The sequence below is a fragment of the Streptopelia decaocto genome, assembly GCF_964273445.1.
Source record: "Streptopelia decaocto genome assembly, chromosome: 1".
In the NCBI taxonomy this organism is placed as follows: domain Eukaryota; kingdom Metazoa; phylum Chordata; class Aves; order Columbiformes; family Columbidae; genus Streptopelia; species Streptopelia decaocto.
The window spans coordinates 105,072,586-105,095,266 of record NC_138663.1 but is presented as its reverse complement, the minus strand read 5'-3'; the positions used below and the strand labels follow the sequence as shown (position 1 = coordinate 105,095,266).

Sequence of the window (22,681 nt, the reverse complement as noted above, 5' to 3'; positions counted from 1 at the left end):
TGATTTTACTTCAGCCTTTTAAAGTCTTGTCTTATAATTGCTGCTGTGTGATGCTAACTGAATGGCAGATTTCTAATGTTTAAATATTACAAATCTGAACCTATTTTTCCTTCACTTTCCATAAAAACATTGAGCGAAACCATCGTTGGGTATCATCTAAGGGAATTTTACTATTTAGAATTGCATGAGAATTCAGGCTTCTGAGCTGTCACCCATCCCATCCCCTTCCCAAGCGCTGGAGGTTTCAGTAGCTTCAGGTTTCATAGTTGTCTTAAATATCTGACTTATTCTGGCAGGAGATCTTGGGGATAACACTGTGGGGTCAAATTTTGCAGTCCTGCATGTGTCTGGGCATTTTTTCTGCTTCTACAAGCAGAATTTGGCCTTCAGTCTGCAGTCTAATCTTTCCTATCCTGCTCATGCAAGTGAGCTCAGTTGGCTCCAGTGGATCTGCTTGTGCAACGAGGGCTGAGTTGTTGCAACGCAGCTCTAGGCTGTGTGTTCCGAGATACTGGATGGGGCGTTTCTCTTACATACATTGGATGCAAAGTTTATAGGTGTTGGACTCTTGCAGAATGGCTTTGGAGAAAAAAATGAGAATGTTTTGAATGAGCAGGAATTGAGAGTATGTAAACTGTGTGTTGCATGAGGGCAGTCACCTATAGCCCTCACTAACATCACAGTATAGCTAGAGCTATGTGAACTTTGAAAAAGCTGTTTAGTTGCTAACATTGCTGTGGTAAAGTACGTTTGTGTGGCATGTTGTCTGCTTTTCACTTATTGAGGATAGCAGTATGGTTTTTGGGTGTAAATAAGAGACTTCAGAAAGAATGACATGAAATGCATCCCACTCCTGAAACAGGAGTGGTGGATATTAGTGTAGAAGAGCAACACCACACAAATGCTTGATTTTGTTTGTGCAAATGAGAAGGCCTTTGTGATGCAAAGCAGCATCCTGAAAAGGCAAATGTGCTTTTTTGGTTGTAAATATCTCAGCTAAATACTGCAGTAATTGCAAGCAGAGCTTGGCATTTTTCCTCTCTATTCTCTTCATCGTTATATTTTAACAAGTTCTCATGAGACTATTAAAATGTCTTAGTTTTTGGAACATGTGGCCTAGTGGGGATAACTCTTGTCTACAGATGCAGTGGGTTGGCAGCTCGATTTTGCATGTCTTTTCATTTCCCTCCAGATCCTGTGACCCAGCGTAACCTTTGGTCTCCCTCTGAAGGCTGGGGTGAAGGAAGTATGAGCAGGTGACTGATGATCACTGTCAATACAGCCTGCAGACAATATGGGAATTACTTTAGCAGTCTCCCACTCCCTTCCGCTCCCCCCGTGCTCTCTTAAATCAACAAATGCAAATAGCGGCCTCCTCATTTGCTGCTATCTCCGGGAGGCTGCCCAGGCAGCATGGGCTTTGTTGCAGTCCTGCCTATGGAAAAAAACAGCTTCGGCCCTAGGCAGAAGGAAAAATACCAAATGGGACCTGACTCCCTCCCCCTTAATGGTTAATGCTGCTAATATTTGGTCCTCTGGCGTATACAGGTAGGAGGATGCTGAGATGAGAGTACTTGGTGTGTTTGTTTCAAGAGGGCAGCCTGAAGTGGTTGGAGCTGTTTGCATTGTTACTCTTTGTCTGGTAAATGTCCTTCCGGAAGGGAACAGGGATTGCCCAGTGTCCTGAAACTCATACCTATGCTCCTAGAACCTGTTGACATTGCAGTCAGCTGTGTGTTTAACCTTAGCTGTGCCTTTACTGTGCGAGAATAGAAATGCATTTGCTAGATTTCAGCAGAGGCACAAAGAATTGGTGAACCAACATTTCTTTACGAATTTGTGATTGTTTTGTTAAATGCATAGTTGTGTGGCACAAATAAATAAAATAGCTGCAGTTTACATTGGTGTGAGCATAATACAGGACACAACGCATAGTACTGAATTGTACAGCATACACTTGATATTCTTTTGCTTTCTAGGCGTACAGCTTAACACGAGTTGTCATTCAGCAGTTTGGAGACATAAGAGTAATGCTCAGCATTTGAGTAAAATTCTGTTCATCTTATTTTAAGATGTCATTGCATATGAAAATAACTTTTGGCATATCTAAATAAAAGGAAGGTGATCACTTTGCACATCCAGAAGGTGTTCCTCCTCAGATACCTAGGGATATCATGTCTATAGTTGATGTATTAGGATTGCAACCAGCCATAATGAAGAGATTTCTTCTGAACTGCCATTTAGGAATGTTAGATTATGAACTGAATCAGGTGAATAGCAATGTATGTAAATACTCTTACAGCTTTAAAAAAATGTGTGTCAGTAGTACTTGTATTTTATAAGAAGTCTGTTTATAGCATGTATTTCATCTTATTGTGACATTTTTTATTGCAAATGCTTAATAACAGTTAACTCCTGAATAAAAATTCAGAGTTAAAGTAACAGTTGTAAAGCTAGGTGCTGGACTGCTAAGGTGAATATCACTTGTAGCGCTAGACAGTAAAACTATTACTCAATCTGTAAGTATGCTCTTAAGATCTTATTTCAAGTGTACCTTTGAGTTTTATTTCATGTTTTATTTACTCACCAGAAAGCCTCAACATACTAATATTTTAGGAGAAGAAATATTCTAAATTCACAAAAATCCAGGAAATTAACTATTCAGCAGCCCCCCTATGCTCCACTTCCAGTCTGCAGTTGTGCTTTGGACCAGGCACCAGTGACTGACAGAGGCAAAGCTTGCTTGACCCCTAAGTTGCAATACTTCTAAGTTGTGTCATACTAAGGTCATAGTATTTGAGGTTAGGATGAATCATAGAGATTCATCATCACTGAGATGAGAAAGACTGGGCTAGAGGCAGTGGAATACTAGAAAGCCATCTAATTTTAGTGTAAAGAATTCAAATTATTTCAAATACGTTATGTCACTTTCCCACACCTCTCACACTAAGGGTGGTTTGATGTCACAAAATCTACTGTTTTCATCTTCTACTTACCTCTTCCACAACTTTTGCATCTGCCTGCCTGCCAGCAGTCAAGCCAACAAAGTAGAATATTTGTTGGACTTTTGGGCTTAGCATTTTGTTGACTACAGGTGCTGCTGTAGCATGGTGTGGTACATCTTTTCATTGAGGATGTGTCCTTATCTATTTGTTCTTTTTGGCATTCTCCTGGTGTTTTAATCAGTCCATTGTGATTAACATAACATTTTCTTGTTAAAATAAAATCATCGTTATTACTTCAGAGAAGAGTCAGTTGGGTGGAAGAGGTTGCTAACTAGGAGGTTCTGTTCAATGAACTCTGGTTACATCTTGCAGCTTCACATCAGATTATAATACAGTCACATCATACACATATTCAGTCAATATTTTTATTGGGATGGGAGATTCAACAGAGAACCACTTCAGTGTTAAGAATGAATAAAAATGATACTTTGATTTTTTTGGAAGACCTTCTGCCAAATAAAATTTTAAGTCTGATGGCTCCAGGTAGAAAAATCTGGGTATAGTTATATGAATTTAACTTTCTAAACTGGCATCTCAGACAAATGCTTGTTAATGATACTTTGTCTGTCATCAGTTTCTCCTCTTCAGTGGGATGGTTTTCTTCACTACTCAAAAGGTTTGTAGCTCCCTAGAAGTATTTAGCATGTCTTATAATTATGGAAACTGCTCTTAGAGGAGAACAGATGTATTGTGGGCTGTATAATTTGTGAAGTATTTTGAAGGCCTTCTTGATGAATGGCACTGTACAAATATTATAAAGAAAATTGTGGGAAGCATATATCAGGTGAGTGGATTAATTATTTTTTGTTTTTATTTGGATGTTTTTCTCTTAGGAAAGTCCCTCTAAAATAGTGGGTATAGAAAGTTCTGGCTTGGGCTTTAATGAAGTTATATAGTTTCATGCCAACCATTTAAGTTCAAAACATCCAAGTATATTTATTTAACAAGATAAATTGTGCACTACATTTTTTTTTTTAAGCCTTTGTTAGAAAAGTTGCTTTCCATCATTCATTTTGAGGTTTTCCTCCCCTCCCCTTTTGTTTTTGTTTTTCCTCAGTTTCCATTACAAAGAGCAGTGCAAAAATCCAATCTTCCCCTTCCAAAGTGACCCGGCGTTCAATGCAGTCTCCACAGAAATCTGCTCCAGCACCAGCGCAACGGAGCAGGAAACCAGGTCGGGGCAAACCCCCTGGACAGTCTGCAGCTCCCAAGAAGGGCAGGTCACCTAAAAATATTCCCTTGACAAAAAGCACCTCTCATACTGAAAATCTTAAAACAAGGAAAAAAAGTTTAAAACCTGGAAAAAAGGTTAGTCCTTATCTACTTTACTTTATATTGCAAAACTTTGTAGTGAGATTTTTTTTTAATTATTATTATTTAATTTTCTGTCTTCTCTTCAGCCTTCAGGGCTTTACCATTTTCAGCAACTGATTACAAGAAAAAGTCTAGAGAAGTTATTCTAGAATATGAACTTCTGTGCATTATTTTATTCCAGAACAAGACTGCAGATTTATTTATGGATCAGTTATTGGTGTTGAAAAATATTGTTCTGGAATAGCCATTTTCAATAAAGTTCCAAGAGCCAGGGAGGCCTTTAGGATTTTTTGTCTGGGTTATTTTGTTACTGAACCATATACGTAGTTTGCTTAATTTTAAAAAATTTTTATTATTTGGGGGTTTTTGTCTCATGTTTAGAAACAAAGGATTAGGAACAGTGAGGGTTTTGGTGCAAAATTTAGGCACTTTAAGCATACAGCTGGATTTGCCAAATGGATCTCTTAGATACCCCCTAACCCTGGGGATACCAGCGTGATGCAGGAAGCTTCTTTCCAGGCAATACATTTCTCCAGGTGTGGGCTGAATTCTCCCCTGACCTGAAAGACACTGCGTCTTTCTGCCTTTCTCCCTGCCAGGCTGAGTCAGGCCTGGACGCTTGGCAGCTGCTTCCAGCTTCAGCTCCTCTGAAGCTGCTTGACCAGATATGAACCAGCACTGCTGAAACCCCCACTCCCACAATACCAGCACTGGTGGGTAAATGATCCCAGTATGAGCTGGTCCAGGGAGCCAAACTGGTAGACAAGTAACTCAGCATCTCTCCCTCTTCTTTGTCTGCTGCCCCTGCCTCCTGCCTCAAGGCACAAATGCTACTGGTGCTACTTGGAAGGACAGTATCACAGCAAAGAAGATTTAGACAAGTTTTAGAATCATAGAATCATTTCAGTTGGAATAGACCCTCAGGATCATCGAGTCCAACCGTAACCTAACTCTAGCACTGAACCATGTCCCTAAGAAACTCATCCAAACACCTTTTAAACTTCTCCAGGCATGGTGACTCCGCCACTTCCCTGGGCAGCCTGTTCCAGTGCCTGACAACCCTTTCCATGAAGAAGTTTTTTCCTTATATCCAATCTGAACCTCCCCTGGGTCTTGAACTGGCATAGAAGTACAATCTATTTTCTGAGGCTTGCTCAGCCACTGCAGGCTGTCAAAGAGAACTAGCAATCCTGCCATCTCTTTCCCCAGACAGTTTGTGTCTGTCCCTGTGCTCCTCCCTCTTTTGCATTAGCACCAATGGGGAAGTGGGGACATTGTGATTTCTGTTTGTGTGTTTGGGTTTTTGGGGGTTTTTTTATTGTTTTTGTTGGTTTTTTCTTTGTTTGTTGTTTTGTTTGGTTGTTGTGGTTTTTTGTTTTTTTTTTTTTTTGGGGGGGGGGTGCGGAATTTTTCCTCCCATCTGGATCACTGTAGGCTGTGGGATCTATTGCTAGTGATGTGTGGAAAGGGGTGGAGTAATGGCAGAGGTGGGACATCTCCCTTCAGGGATAGTGCTGATCAGTGTAAAAGTATTGGTGAAGTAACATTATTAGAGCATATCCAGAAGGCTCCAGCACAAAACTGGAAGCAGGCACTTTGTTGAAAGGATGACCACAAGGTAAGAAATTGTTTTGGGGACTGGAAATTGAAAGCTGAGTGCTGTCTCCTCAGCTGCCTGCTCTTTCCAGTCAGGCATCCTAACTGGCAGGCTACTGATGCAACTGCTTTCCAGCTTTATCTCTAGCTTGGTGTATAGAAGTGCACAGATGAAAGAAAGGTGCTTCCATCCAGACTCAGCGGGTGGATAGAGTGTTCTTCATAATTCTGGGGGGCTCCAAAGGAGAGCATTGAACGTAGGACTTTCATATCTTAAGGATGTAGTCAGGTATGGCAGGATGCGCCCTTTCGTGTGAGAGTTTTGTTCTTTCTGTTTCATGAAAAAGAAATTGAGAGGCTTTGTGTATCCTTTGGAATAAGAATTTGAGGCATCTCACCCTTAGAGGATACTTCTGGGCTCTAAACACGGGGTGTCTGAAAGTGTCTGCTTGGAGCACCACATCAGGCACCTTGTCTGTGTGAGGTACTTGAGGGGGAATTGCTTGGGGAATGGGGTTACTGCCGGCACTCCCTGTCTTGAGGCAGTGAATATGAAGCACCTCTACACGCTCCTGATTTCCTTTGTGGTACTAGGCAACTGAGAGTTATGTTTGGCAGAGTCCAAGTTTGGTACATCTAACTTGAGGGTTTTACTACATTAACTTTTGCATTAAAAACTTTGAAAATGAGCTCCTTTTCAGAATCCACAGAGGGTTTTTATTGCTTTGTTTTGGTACATGGTTAAATTGCCAAGATGTTACACGTATGTGTAAGCTCTTATTTGGACTGTTGCACCTGTTAGCATAAGGGTGAAGAGAGGAAATGGCTTTGTGAGAGTTGTGCACAGACAGGGCATATCTGACGTGGAGTGCCATACAGCCTGTATACCTCATAATACTTAAGCAAATATAATGCAAGTGGTACGTACCTAGAGATTTGAAAGTGTGAGGGCGGGGGGCTCTGAGTTTTTGTTTGTTAACAAATTGGGCTTTATTTCTTTTTTTTTCTTTTTTTTTTTTTTTTTAATTAAAGACTGATCCAAAAAGACCCTCCAGATTTCACGCTAAGTAATTGTGCTTCAAGTGTGAGCTGGCTATGTGGTAATTCAAAACCTGTGTATTTAGGGAGATTGTTCTATGCCTGATACACTGTAGAGTTGTTTGATTTTCTTTGCTCTTTTTTTTTAATGCTTTAATGTTTCTCATTGTGCAGGTATTAACTTTTATTATACAACAAGGAATGTTGAGCTGTTGTGTCATTTTTCTCTTTGATTCAAAAGTTTTCTAAGCTTCTCTATGAGTATGAAATGTATGTCAGGTTTAGTCTCTCTCAGTTTGCACTGTATGGTATTACTCCGTCATAATGAAGAATAAATCTCTTGACATCTCTTTCATTATTTTAAAAGTGCCCTTTGCGTAACAATACAAAGAATTCCTTGCAGAATTTCTTGAGGAAGTGCATTGGTGTGTGGATCACAGCCCTAAATTTGACCCTACAAAACAAGAGTTTTTAAGCATCAGGGCAAAGCCTGTGAAGTTGGCTGTGTGGTGCCAGGCTGTGAGCAGAGCTGTCTGCAGGCAAAGGGAGCTGGCGTGACCTCCCAGCTGGCAGAGGGACAGTTCATGACACCCTGACCACGCAAATGTGCTGAGCCCTGCTGGGGACGTGAGCCCACCTCGTGAAACAGTGTGGTTTGGGGATCACAGCTTGCTGCTCATCAGTATGGGGTTGCAAAATGACAACTTCAGCTGAGTGAGCATAACATGCTGTATTTCCAAAACACAGGCTCTTTTCTCCTCCTGAAGGAGGAGGTAGGAAATGGCCAACAAGCCTCACCATGCTTATATGTTAGTGTGAAGGACAGATAGTTTCTCTCTCTTACACTGGAGTGTTTGTATTTTGTTTTCATGCCTACATTTCTCGCATTTCCTCCTCTTTCCCCTCAACTCAGCCACCCATATTTTGCAGCATGGTGACAGACACTTGGGCCCCCAAATAGTCCCTGCTTCAGAGCAGCCTTCAGGAATGTCAGACCTCAGATCAAAAGCTCAGACTTCCCCAGTACATTTTTGTTCTGTGTATTAAGGATGGAGGGAGACCTTTCTGCCACTCAGCGTTGAGATACATATGCAATTCCTGACAAGTGATTCATCACTGCTTGCTTTGGTATCTGACCTGAGCCACCTCATCCCATTCACAATGAAATGCCAAGCCTTGGTAGTCTATTCCCTATGTTCATGGTGATTCTACCCAGTGCCGTATTGACAAGCAGTTTCTCCAGCCAAACCCGTCTTCTTTGAACTGTAACGCGCACAGAAGTTTTCTTTAACGTGCTCTGGATTTCAGAAGAAAATTAATTTATTCTTTATAGGTGTTGTGAAGAAGTTAAGAACTACTGTTCTTAGGAAGATGTGTGTTTTGATTGCTTTCTACATGATTTTTGATATGTTATTTGGAAAATATGCTGCTTCTAAAAGTATAAAGGATGGATACTGCTAAATCCAAGAGGTCTTAGTCTCTGTTAGCAACTTGAGTGACTTTTCAGTTCACTGTAGATCAATTTTAGCAGTAAGTCCTTACCGTATGAGTAGCTAGGTCTCTGCTGCCTTCAGCAGTGTCAAGACCTTGGATAATCACTTATATTCCTAAATTTTTGGTAGGTAGGAGAATGAGAACATAACAAGTTCTCATGCAAGAATAAATGGTAAATGGAGAGGTGATAAACTTTTCTGCAATTCTTTTTCTTTTTGTATTTCCATGTATTTTCATAGCATGTCAAAGCACATTAGAAATGCCTTCCTTGTGGATGTCTCTTTTCTAAACCCCAGTCCAAACCAAATTAAAACAAAAATTCTCCCTTATTCAGGTGGAAGTTAATGCATGCTGACCAATTTCTAAATCTTTGTGCTGTGAACTGTGGCCGTCTGTCATGATGAGCTGCAAATAAGTTTGATTTGGGAAAGGAAAATGTTGTCACAGCCCATGTGACTGGATTGTAATTACTGGTTTATGTGATACCTTGTGTAAAGCACCAGTTCCTGAAAGTGGTTAACTGAGAATCTCAGCTCCTTCGAAACAAGCTGAGGGAAATCTAGGTGCACTCTAAAGCTGACACCTAAATGTAACTCAGGTTTTATATGGCCCAACTAACTGATTGGAGTTATGATGAACCCAGATGATTGGAAGTGTATGGACAGGAAAATAATCCAAAACACCTCTTCTGTGCTTCTGAGATTTAGAAGGGTCATGAATTAGTAAATAAAGCTCCTTCTTTTCCCTCTTTTCAGGTAGAGGTTGGTTCCTTCTTAAGTTGTTTGTCTTCCACTGCCTTAGTTAAGTAGCTGCAAATGCAAACTGACAGTTTCTGGTCTTCCTTTCCCGGACTTTATGTTCTCTGCTGCATGTAGTACTTTTGTAAGAAGGAACCATACACGTTCAGTAAGATGGTAACTGATAGCAGAAAGATTTTTGTGAACTCCTTAAAAGACATTAAACATTTTGACTTTGGCTTTTTTCTCTAAACAGAAAAAAATCTCGCTGGAACAACGGACTCCTGCATCACCCACTCCTCGTTCTTCTCCCGAGGGGGACAGTGGCACTACGCAGATACTTAAAGATGGAATTAGTTTGTCTGGTGCAACTGCAGCAGTTATATCCACAGGTGAAAGACAAAGAAAAATTACTTTTTTAGTGTGAAACGCCTTCCATTTCAAGCAAACTAGTAGTGTCATTTTATGGAAAACTTGCTGCAAACTTATTACTGTAAATCGTTATCCTGCTACCTTATTTTTTAAAGGTATTTGTAGATGCCAGTGTTACTTTGCAGAACTGGTATTTTGATGCCTGCATTACAGCAAGAAGTGCTGGAGTGCAGGGCCTTTTGATAAATCTGTGAGACCGGACAGTTTGTTCCTGTCTGAAGAAGGAAACTGTACAGTTCTTTCATGTCTGTCCCACTCCTTAATGTATGAAATGGGAATAGATGTAGCTGAAATCCCATATAATGTTCTGATATCATACACGCTGTACTGCAGTATAAAAAAATTGAGATTTTTATCTCTGTATAGCCTTACGCTAAAAGAAACAACTCAGACTGTTTAAAACAAGTAAAGGCAATCAGACAAAATATATTCCTCCTTCCTCTTATGTTTGCTTATTTTTGAAATAGAACAAAATGTATCTTGAAAAGGGTTGTCAAAAGAGCAATAAGCTAGTTAATGAACTAACTAATTGAGGTACTTGTGACCCTGGAGCAATACAATTTGTATGTTGTCAACTGAAATCTCAGAACTTTCTAAAAAACTCCATAAATTATGATAATTTTGTTTGGGGTGCTTTTTGACCTTTAAAAACTGTTTTTACAATAGAAGTTGTCAGGATCTTCTCACTCCCAGCTTCAGTGATGGATGAGAGGAAAAGATGTACGTGTTTCCTAGCAAAACAAACCTTTCAGGAGGCTGTTTTTGTTGAGCCCAGACAGAAGATGCCATGAAAAATACTTCTGCTGATTTGTGCCTTTGGTTATTTGTACAAATAGGTTTCCTCCAATTTTCAGACATCAGAGAGTGAACAGATCTGCATGAAGACATAAGATCATTAAAACACAAAAATACTTCATTTTTTAAAATAGAGGTTTTTAACTAAGCCCAAATAATACTACAGTTCAGAAAATATGGTAGTCTTTTGTATAACAGAATGCTTAAATTGTCTGCTTAATCACCACAGAGGCATGTTTTTTCATTAAGCTCTAATAATGTCTGGGGTGCATTCCTGGTCATGTGATAGCTGAGGCCAAAAAGAAATAAATTCTTCAGTTATGGCTTTTTCCTATGTTTTTCTGCCTTGCCGTTCCTTTTGAAAGACAGTTTTGCATAGTCTCTATAAAAAGTAATTTAAAAAGTCTTACTTGATTGTTTTGTGCTAAGCTCTGAATGACCTTAGTGTTTCTAGAGAAATGTGTTTATTTGATTTAGCAGCGAAGGCCAACTTGCAGTTTTTAAATCCCACATGAGTGATTTGTGGCTTCTGAAGGTACAGACCTTCAGTAGCCATTATACATGCACGTGTTAATGCTATATAGGTGCTTCAGAATGAGCATCGATGGTAGGTATGTACCATGGGGTTGTCTTTGTTTCAGCTTCTCAAGTAGGAGGAAAATGAAAGTAGTAACTTGGTAAGGCCAGCTTTTTAGATTGCCTGCTGGTAGTTCAGAGTACCTGCCAGTAATACGTCCTTTAATGGAACTAGTGTATGAACAGATATTAGTCAAAATAAAATGTAAACACACATTATGACAGCTTTGTTACAGTAGCAGGGTAGAGAGGGCTCTAGAGACAAGAAAAGTGGACTTAGAATTTGGGCAGGAGAACCTTGATAGAGTACTTTTTGCATGCTTGGAAAGTATGTTTGCGTGTTCAGCTTCTTGAGTTGACAAGTGCATCTTTTCCTCAAGATGAAAACTAAAAAGATGGTTTGCAGTTCTAACTTGGAAATATGTGTAGTTCTTTGGCAATAAATATGGCTTGTTCTTTTCCAGTGTGTGTTTATGTCAACAAGCATGGAAATTCTGGGCCTCACCTGGATAAGAAGAAGGTTCAGCAGCTTCCAGATCACTTTGGACCAGGTCCTGTCAATGTGGTACTTCAGCAGGCTGTACAGGCTTGTGTGGATTGTGCCTATCAATCCAAAACAGTCTTCGGATTTCTGAAATCTGGCCATCATGGAGGGGAAATGATAATTGGTATGTGAAGGTGCTTTGTTTCTCCCCTTCCGTTTCTTCACTTGATTGCAAATTTGAACTAGAGCAGAAGAACCAAAGTAGCTGAAATGACTTTATATCGCATTTTAAATTATTTAGGCACAATCAAGAACATATTCTTATGAACTCCTTTACTAAGAGAGTATTGGTGGTGTGTGATGTATCTCACTCTGGCTCCAAGATGATTTGAACAATTCTTTAAATTAGAATTTAGCAAATAGCAGTGTTAAATTATGTATACACAGTACAGTTAGATTCTTATACTAAGTAGAGCTAGTGCACCTCATTTAGCAGCTGTAGCCAAACACTTGTCAAGTAAACTCAGAACAAGTGAAATATATTAATTAAAGTCATACGCATAATCTTATCCATACACAGCGTTCATGTTCTTAGTGCCTTAACCAAGTGGGTGGAAAGTTTCAAAGTAATCTGTTTAGCTTCCAGGCAAGTGATTCCACATGTTAAAGTTTCTGCTTCTTCCCTTCCCCCATTCCCCAGAATTACATAATAGCAGTATCTTAGGTCAGTGTTCAACCACCTATGTCCCCTATTATGGAATAGGTTTATTTCTGCTACATATTAATGGCAGGTCTACAGATAAATTATCTCAGTTTCTCAAACGGAATAGCTGCTGCTTGACTTTTTTCCTTCTAGGCTAGGAAATATTCTATACAGCAGTTAGCACATCAATTCATAATTCCATCACTGGTGATAAAAAGACTTCGTATTACTTTAATCTCCTTACGTTAACACCAGATGTGAAAGATGATTAGTGGAATACAGGTTCAATTAAATCCTCGTAAAGATGTTGCTGTCTAACAGGATTTTAAAAGCAACACCCCGGCCCAGGTTAGCAGAACTTCAGTAAGCTTTGCTTACGTGTCCCCATGAGTTTGTTCACAAAATGGATGCTGCTTTTCTGCTGTGTGGTAAAGGTTTCATGGCATTGTGTACGTGTGGTTTTGAAACCCATATTGCTTTATTTTGGCAAGGTATATGGAAGTTTATTACGTTATTAATACCTTACTGTACCTAATTCAGACAAGTCAATTTTGCTTGCATAAAATGCACTGAGATGGGCATTATCAGCATTCTGTTTGCGATTGTTTATCTTGAAGGACTAAATTGTAAGCCACTGGTATGGCCTCAAGTTGCTCCAGAGGAGGTTTAGATTGGATATTACGAAAAAATTCTTCATGGAAAGGGTTGTCAGGCATTGGAAGAGGTGTTTAAAAGGCATTTAGACAAGGTTTTTAGGGACGTGGTTTAGTGCTAGAGTTAGATTATGGTTGGACTCAATGATCCTGAGGGTCTCTTCCAACTGAAATGATTCTATATCTGGGCTCTGACTGAGTGGTTGAAAATAATGATTTCAGAGAGGAGAGAGAGATTTCTGAATCCTTTTATAGTTCTGGTTTGTTTACGTTCCAAAATTCTGGACTAAAAGGAAGTGCTGTTCTCCCCGAGGCCTGGATTCGGAGAAGCCAGCTCTGTAGGCCCAGATTTGAGGAACTCAGTGATGTGAGACACTCTTGAAGCAGAGTGGGTTTCTGGTGTTGTTGAGCTCTTGCCTTCTCATCAGCTTGTCAAACAGGTTGTTGAGAAGTGGGTGAGCAAATACTCCCTATCATTTTATCAAAAATTTGTGTGTGATATATTTTGAGAAGCACAAAATGCAACTTAGGCTAATGTAGCACATTATAACCAGCTGTGCACGTGAACAGTAAGGAAGAAGAGGAAAGCTACAGTGAATAAAATGAGGAGTTGCAGAATGAAATTGCGTGAATGTTTTCTTGTAGAGTTTTTGTTTGAAAATGGGTTTGGAGTGTGGTTTGTTGTTCAGGGTTTTTTTTAGACTGACAAGAAAAAGAATGTTGTAGCAGCAAACAAGCAAAGAAATCTAAATCTTTGTGGACTAATAAATTTCATGGTAAGTATCACACCTGCCATAGGAGGAAACAGTATGCTGATGAGGATGTGGGTAAAATAATGTTGCTAGAATACATGTGAATAATTAACGGGTTCTTTTGGTTCAGCTGCCAAAGAAAATAATTATTTTGAGCGGAATTGCATTTAGGATTTTTCCATCTTTTCTTACTCAAACAAAAGCAGAAACCATTTTATTTTTGCATGATGCATAAGGTTTCAATTCAGGCAAATATAACTGAAAGGAAATTAAAGGCTTGATTAGCAAGCCTGCTAATGGTGGTGGTGGTGTGAGCCTCTTTTTTCTCCTTGTAGCGCAGAAACCATGGTATTTGGTGGGATGAAATAGACTGAGACTCAGATAAATCTTCTCAAGCAGAGAATTAAAATCAGACTCTTGGGTGAGTTTGTTCACTATCAGACAAACACACTTCTCTGATAGTTTAGCTCTCAGCCTTTCTCCTGGCATGAACCTGGTATTTAAAATATACACAGTGGAAAGTGAAGAAATGAGCATGACTCTTCATCCCAGGGGCTGAGATTGCATAGACAAGCTCCAGTCCCTGTTTATTTGTCATTAAAGGTTGAGGTTATTGTACCTTGGAAGTACTCCCTTTTTATTTTTTCCCCTAGCATTTATCTGGGAAGTAAGAGGCTTATGTTGTTTCCAGGCAGAGCAGGCAGTTGAGCCTATGGACCTGGGTCCCACACCCTTGGTTGGAGTTTGTATAGTTGCCCTCAGGTGTTCAGAGTACAAGGGAGCTGTGTTTGCACTGAGTCTTTATTTGTGGATTTTTCCCATGGTATGTCTTGCTGGGGCAGTCACATGGCCTCAGCTGTTTCTTGCTTTACCCTCCTGACAACTCTAAGATAATATTGTTCTTTTCAGTGCTTCTTTTCAAAATGAGAAATTAAGGTGTGGAGAATAAGTTATTTCCCCAAGGTCATATAAGAAGATCCATACGGCTACTATAAAGCATTTTAAATTTTTGCTGTAGCTGACTACTACCTTGCAGTAAATTTGTCAGGAGATCAGGCTGTACTAGGTCTCACAGCCCATTTGCTCTCCAGAAGTGGTTGAGTTCCAAGCAAAAATTTGCCTTCGGAGACCTCTTCCCCAAACAGGAGGTAGGGGAAGGACCTTGTGTCTGAACCACATGTGGGACTGTGAATCATTAGCATTTCATCTGAATGTTGGAGCTTGGAAAAACTGAATGGGCCATGGAAACATGTGGGTCTAGGACCTCTCCCTGTAGTACTGACTCTTAAAACTTGAAGCACTTGCACTGGGTCAGTCTGTCATGAAAGCAGATGGGAGAGGTAGCACGGTGGTGGTGGTGCTAGCTGGTTAACTTCCATTAACTCTAATCGGAAGTTTCCTTACATCAACAGTGTAAGTAATTGACACTTTTCATTTCCTAAGGAAGCCTAAAATATGCTAAACTTGGACGTTTTCTTTGGTTTTGTGTATATTATCTGTCTCTTGTAACACAATATGGAAATGTTCCTTAATTCAGATTTGTGAATAAAGGCTTTCTTGTCTTTTTTTTAATGCATCTGCTACCAACAAAATGTGATCCTTCAAAGCTCTACTTATCATTTGGAAACTTATGTTAACAACAGAAGGCTGCATGACAGGCTGAAAACCGAGAAGACAAATGATGCATGAACCTGGTGTTTTTGCAGCTTCTTTCTAGTCCTAAGTTTAAGTTACAAGTTTGTTCCTGCTTTGTTGTAGTGTCTTTCTAGTCAGGAGTTACTGAAAGTTTCATCTAATATAATAGGAATTACTTATTTGTATATTGACAGTATTGAATCTTTTCAAAATCTTACTAATTGAAAAAAAAAAAAGGAAAATACTGTCAGCTGCAACACTCTGGGGGGCAAGGAAGCAGGTCAACAAGTAAAAGGCATAGACACATGTCTGGGCTCTTTGTAATCACTCAGTTTAAAAGACAGCAGATCCATTTGTGGCTGTTGTGGTATCTCTGCCACCTAGCTCCTGTTGAAATAAATAGGAGCTTGACCGCTGTAGTGTTGACAGCAGAATAGATTTCTCTAGTGGTAAAATAGCAAATGGCAAAACAGTTTCTGTAGTCAAAATTTCAATGGTAATTGATGCCAGCACATTACCACAAGTATGCTCAGTTCAGTTAGAAACTGAGAAAACACATATTAAACTTACTTGCTTACTTTTTAAATTTTTTAAATGACTTTTAATTTTTTTATCAAATACTGTAAAGGATCTTTCTGTGTTACCTCCTGCAAATAGGTGGTGGAGAGGTTGCTGGTTTATAAGCAAGCAACAGGAATTACATGTAAGGTTTTGGAGATGAGGGAATAGTTGCAAGTTTTTTTATGCTGGTGTGAATCCAACGTTATTTTATTGAAATAACTTCCCATAGAGTAAGTTTGAACTGGTGTGGATCCAACAGAAGGTAAAATCAGTCATTTGGATGTAAATTTGTTAAACTATGAGAATGATTCTTTACTTCTCTCATGTCTTGTGTGGTTTAAATCAAATCTGGATGCGTTCTCCTTTAAGCTAATGATGGTGTTTTACTATACTTCATGATGCTTGAGGTGTGTTTGACATCATCTTCTTACTCACAGCTTCCTTTGATGGGGAGAAGCACACCATCAATCTTCCTTCTGTAAACAGCACATCGTTTGTCCTGCGCTTCTTGGAGAAACTCTGCCACAGCCTGCAGTGTGACAACCTCTTCAGTAGCCAGCCTTTCAGCCCTTACGTGGGATGTGCACATAGCCCTACTGAGTACGATAGGAACAAACCAGGTACTGTTCAACAACTACTCTAACTTTCAAGTGCTGATGTTTTTGAGAAGTGTGGCGACTTCACGAAATGTAACTTTTTAATCTGTCTTTCTATGACGTGAATGGATTGAAACGAATACGCTTCAGTTCTTAGTGAATTTGTTCCAGTGCAGTAGTGCTTTGACAGGATGGGATGGCTCATACCACATGTGCAGAAATCATTTTGTTCAGCAAACTCCTCTTTGTAGCCAAGCCAGGAAACATATGTATTGTACCACTATGATACTGCTAAAAGGACAAGCTCAAAACTTCACATTTCATTTGTTAAATTTATGTTCGGGTCATAAAATAAACTTACAAAAAGACACTTACTGCCTCATGAGAAGGGGCTTGCCCTGGAAAGGAATTCAGTCTAGCTCTTCCTACACTGGTAAAAGGTCCTTTTTTCCCTCTTTAGTCACCTAACCCGGTGGTGGCTTCAAAAATTGTACATTCTCCTATGTACAGTCCAGTCTTCTAGTAGAAAAGGTGGGGTTTGCAGGTGGCTGCTTGTGATGTTTTGTATGAGGCCGATATCTTTGCTGCAATGGGAGGAAGAAGTGAGGGGCAAATGTTGAGGCCACACCTTGAATTCTGTGTTCAGTTTTGGGCCCCTCACTACAGGAAAGACACTGAGGTGCTGGAGAGAGTTCAGAGAAGGGCAACGAAGCTGGTGAGGGGCCTGGAGCACAAGTCTGATGAGGAACAGCTGAGGGAACTGGGGCTGTTCAGCCTGGAGAAAAGGAGGCTGAGGGGAGACCTGATCGCTCTCTGCAACTACCTGAAAGGAGGTTGTAGCATGGAGGGGGTTGGTCTCTTCTCCCAGGTAGCAAGTGATAGGGTGAGAGGAAATGGCCTCAAGTTGCACCAGGGGAGGTTTAGATTGGGTATTAGGAAAAATCTATTCACAGAGTGGGTTGTCAGGCATTGGAACAGGCTGCCTGGGGAAGTGGTGGGGTCACCATCCCTGGAGGGTTTTAAAAGGCACGTACATGAGGTTCTTAGGGACATGGTTTAGTGGTGGACTTGGCAGTATTAGGTTAACGGTTGGACCTGATATCTTAAAGGTCTTTTCCAACCTAAACAATTCTATTCTATGATTCTAAATGAATTTACTTCACAAGATGTCCCATCAGGTTGTTTTCAGGGCCTGATATGACAAGTCCCAGCCCAAGGGTTACCAGGAGCCATAGCTGAGAAAACTTTGATGTCAGGGCAATTTCAGAAGATTCAGATTGGGTGTGAAGCTTCCTCACAGCTGTCTGATAGCTGAGTCTGTCTTCTGAGTGCTGTTTTAGGACATACTATTATTTTTCATTCCCCACCCCCTGCTTCCAATGGTGAATTTGTGTTTATAATTTCATCTGCCATATGAAAGTCATTAGGTTTAACTCATTTCAGAAAAGTAGCCAGAATGAAGGTAATTTGGATACTGACAGCATAAACTAAGCTGCACTTCAGCTTTGAAAGTTTGTATTGAAATGACTGAGTCTGTGTGGCACAAGAAACTGAACCATAACCTGGTGAATGGCTCATGTTTGCTTTTGTCCCTGGACCTTCCCCATGAGGAGCTTTATGCTAGAATAATAGGTGGTGACTTTCCTCCTCACAGCAAAAGAAGAAATACCTGAAAACAAGAGTGCTAAACGATACTCTCAGGACTCTCCACCATATACTGCTCCTCTTTCCCCGAAGCTTCCCAGAAATGATGCTCATCCATCTGAAGGTAATTACATTATGTCAGGATTATGTATGAGGATTATTTATAGTTTCGGTATTTCCAGTCAAAAAGGACTGAGTTCAGTGTATGTGTCTGGTCTGTCTCTAGCCTTTGACAGGTCAGGGTGAAAGTATGTTAATTATTGATCACTGGCACAGATTTTGCACTTAGGGGAGATCTACTGCAAGTTCTAGCTGTCCTTCTCCTAAACCTTCTAGCCTTTTTTGTGAAGGGGCTCAGGCAAATAGGTGACGGATGAAGCTTCCTGCTTCCTATATGGCTAATTAGCGGAAAACCAATTGCCTCAAAATAAATTAGGAGATAAATTGGACGCAACTCTTAGTAATTCTGGGCCGGGGCCATAACATGAGGAAGGGTGTAGCTCAATTATACAGTTCAGCTGAGTTTATGGGTAGCTCCTGCTGAAAGTTGTGCTGTGCCTGCTTTCCTGGTCATCTTGTCCCTGCAGCGGGTCCCAGCCCCCTCGGCTGCATAGCCAGCTAAACCAGGGAGCAAAAGCACAGAAGAGGTGAAGCAAAGAGTAGTTTGCAGTTTATTTCTCTGGACTGACTTACCGTGGGCTCATATGAGCCCAGGGAAGGGTTGAGTAAAATGTGGCTGTGGCCAGGAGGGCAGTGAAGCCTCCCAGTGGCAGCTGCTGTTAGGTTGATGTGGCTCACTGATGAAAAGCGCCTTTTCCTGCAATGAAAACTCTGAGCACATGTCTAGCCATAGCCTGCCTCAGATGTGAAGTGAAGCATCTAGGCTTAAACCTCAGTGAGAGACTTCTGATTTTTTTTTCACTCTGCATTCGCTGCTAAACTGATTAAGTCATGGTAACTTGTTGATGTTGACTGGTCCCATACGATAAATACTTTCTCTTGCTGCGAGATATTTCCAAAGGCTTTTAAAAATATGGCAGGAATTAGTTATTTCTTCCTTCTTTTTTTTTTTTTGTTTTTGGAGATTTCTGGGTCTACTAGCATCAGTGGGGGAAGAATGATCTTTTTTCTATGCAGATTAAAAAGTCTTAGAACCACAGTTGAAGCAGAAAAGGATATCAAATTCAAATGTTCAAAATGATACTTTATTTATAATTATATATCTTTATATATATATATATATTAGCATATTTATTTCTTTGTATGCAATAACAGCAGCAGGAAATACAGTTCTGCATTGATTATTGATTTCTGTGTCTTTCCAAAAGAAATATGGGCTTAATTCCACAGATACACCCAAGTTAGATATTTCTGGTAGGTAACTTAATAACTGTAGAACAATTATACTCAAATGAAGTTGTTTCAGTTGGAGCAAAACAAATGTTTGAGCAGATCTGCATTATTCTGTAAGAAATCTTCCTCAAATTAAGCATGCATCCACATACTGTTTTTTAATCCTCATTCGCTAATGGATCCCTTTTTCAGATGAAGTGTACTCCTTAAAATACATTTTAAGATCAATAGTTCATTATCCAGTTACTTGGATAAAAAAATAATTGAAATAAGTGTTTTGCCATGGTTTCAGAGGTTTGAATTTGTGCGTTTCAAGAGGCAAAGTGCTCTGTAGTGTTGAGTGTTTCCCATTAGGGCAATGTCCTCTGCTGAAAATCTGGAGGTAATTTTATAGCTGTGTGTCATGGGTTGATTAGCAAGATTTGCCCCCAAAAAGTTCTGTCTTGATTGAGAGATAGTTGTCTTGAAATAGTTGTTTTGAAATAACATTTGAAGGCAAAATGGAATAATTTTGGGAAAGGGTCTTTCAAACAGCTCATTTTCTTTCTGGTCTGCTCAGGGATATGTTTCACAGATTTTGCTGTCTTTCCTGCTCACTGACAGTTTCTTCTTTAAGTTATGAAAGATAAAAGGGAGAGCAGGGGGGATAACTCAGTTTCCCTCCCCTTGAAAACAGTGTGTTCTTACTGCTGCGGCCAGTTACATCATTCCCATTATGTATGAGGCAGAACAACTGGCTTCTAATTCCCAGAGGAGCTTCAAGAAAACAGAACATCCGATTCCTGCTAATGCCTTCAGTGTTTAAACAGTCTGTCATCCTTACATTTGAAACATAAGGCCTTTTATTGGCCTTTTATTAATCGACTCAGAGATCAGGCATTCTGCAGTGGAACTTCATGCCTCTCTCCATACCACTGTTATTCACAACTGCTTAAAATGTCGAGGCAGAAGTGTGTCATTCGTTGCTCCATGGATTGCAAAGCTCCATTTGCTAGATGCCGAATTTTAAATCAGCTGTCATACCAGTTGACCACTTTTTCGACAAGGTTGCAGCCGTGTTTTGTTTGTAGAGAAGCTGGATGGATGGAAGGGGATTGGATGCTGTAGCTGCTGAACAGAAAAGATGATGGCCTCAGGAAATACGCCAGCTTTTCCACCTTGTTTGTGTGAACTGAGAACTTACAATGAGATAAATTCAAATGCTTGTATCTTGGGGGGAAAAAAAACAGAGCTGATCTTTCCCAGCTCTATTTAGAATTGTTTACTTTAGGATATATAACATCAAAGACAAATCTGGAATGCAATTGGAATAAATACAATTAAATTATTTTGTAATACAGTCAATTTTTTAAATTTTTGTGGCTTCAGAAATCCTGACAAGGATTATGTAAAATAATGATTTTTTAAAAAAACCTGTATTTGGGACCTCTACTTGTTTACTATGAATACAAAAAGCTTTTTCTTAAGCCATTATGTGGAGTTGGCTGCTATATGCTTAAAGAGTCCAGTTGAAACTTTCTGCTGCTGAGTATTGTCTCCATTGTTTCATCCTGCCTTTCAAGACTTTAGAAATCTGAATGTACAGGTTCAGTCAGTTAAACCCGACACTCTTTCATGGAGCTTTTCTGTAACTGTTTGAAGTATCACCCCTGCCTTTTGGTCTTGGAGCGAGATTTCTGTTAGTGATTTCATTCTCTACAGTTCTAATTTTCCCTTGGTTGGCTACCCTTTAATTTTATAGTGCATATCATTGACTACATCTCTGAAATTCTATATAATGATGGCTTTTGTTTCTCATTTTGGTAAGTTGCTGCAACTACTTCAAGCTGACAAATATAAATAAATTAGTTTTCTTGTTTGTTTGTTTGTTTTCTTTGAAAACCTCAGTAGCCACTTCTTTACTTTTGTGATTCAACTCTAACAAACTAGAAAGTTTTGCAGTGGTTGTTTTGAGGGTTGTATATATGAAAGAGAAGGACTTGTGCCCGTAAAAGCTGTTTTATTCCACGACTATCAAGTTTAGTAAAAGATGGTACATCGTCTTGTAGATCTTGCCTTGCTGAATTCACGAAGCAGGGAGCTGGCTCTCTGAGTGCCTTTGTTCCCTTTTGGCATTATGCTGTCTGATGACTAAAATACACTTAACAGTTCTTCACTGCACTCCACTCTTAAACAGGTTTCAGCAGAGAAACTAAAACTTCATGAAGCTTGTGAAGCATACTGGTTTTTTTTTTCAGGAAAATACTCTTCCTTTAGTTTTAATCGTGTATTGACCCAAGAAATTCTTGAAAGTTGTCATATAAGAAGAGTAGTAAAAAGCTTATTTCAAGAACTTGTTTTCCAGAACATACCAGTTCTTATCCCAAAGAATATGTTGCTTCGCTAGCATGTGTTTTATATCTTCACTAGAGTAATTTTCAAGATGGTAGTGTGGGCTTTACGCTTCTGTGAGCCGGTTAGCTCTATTTTCCAGCTCTTTCCTACCAAAGCATTTGTTTCATACAGATTTATACATCATGATTCCAATTTCCTTTTTGGGCAAACAGAGAAGGATATGTATGATTGCTAGAGAATGGTGTTCTCTTTGGTTTGGGTTTGGTTTTTTTTTGTTTGGTTTGTTCTTTTCTCCTCACATAGCACTTTTTTTCCAATCGGACATGGGTTTGGTTGACTGAAAGTGCAGTTTTCAGTAATCAAGCAAACCTGGCTCCTCCCTCATGGCATAGGGAAAGGAACCTGCTGAACTCTGCTCATCTGGCTTAGAAACGGTATTGAAAGACTATAAAAATTCACGAGTCTTCTAAGCAGGTGTTGTTTGTGTTTTGCAGAGTAGAAATTAGCTGATAAGTGGTAAGAACTAAACGGGAATGTTGTCATATTCCCTTCCTGAAAACTGATTTTTAATTTTTTTTTTTAAACTTGCTTTGTGGGTTCAGTAATTTACATGTATCTTCAGCTTTCTGGAGTCTGTGCTTACAGACCCTGACATGTGCAAAGAACTAACTGTATGTAGGTGCAGCGTTGTGGTCAAAACGTGCTACATTAGCATGCCATACCTGGCACGCTCAGCCTTCTGTGGCTTTGCCTGTAACCTGTTCAATTTTTGATAATGGCCTCTGTGTCTGAAAGTATTGGGATCTATAGATGATGATTGCCCACTTGTTTATGAAATTAGTGACTCCCTCTGCTGTTCAGAACAAATTAAACAATTTTTAGTTAACACGAGAGTTTTTATTTATATTAAAATTTCTTGCAAGAGAAACATAATACACTCTTAAGGGTTAGCTTTTTGAGAATATGTTTAAAAAAATCA

The 22,681-nt window shown here is 39.6% G+C and overlaps 1 protein-coding gene across 7 annotated transcripts in view; it reads left to right on the top strand.

Moving 5' to 3' along the window:
• SCML2 (Scm polycomb group protein like 2) overlaps positions 1-22,681 on the top strand; it is a 77,074-nt gene that overhangs the window by 48,900 nt on the left and 5,493 nt on the right. For 6 of the 7 annotated variants that reach the window (XM_082070477.1, XM_082070475.1, XM_082070473.1 and 3 more), the window contains 5 exons: positions 4,063-4,313; positions 9,441-9,576; positions 11,452-11,655; positions 16,213-16,395; positions 18,026-18,139. In XM_082070477.1, the coding sequence (XP_081926603.1) occupies positions 4,063-4,313; positions 9,441-9,576; positions 11,452-11,655; positions 16,213-16,395; positions 18,026-18,139 (888 nt within the window). The remainder of the gene's footprint in view (positions 1-4,062; positions 4,314-9,440; positions 9,577-11,451; positions 11,656-16,212; positions 16,396-18,025; positions 18,140-22,681) is intronic. The other variant, XM_082070478.1, reaches the window with a different exon arrangement.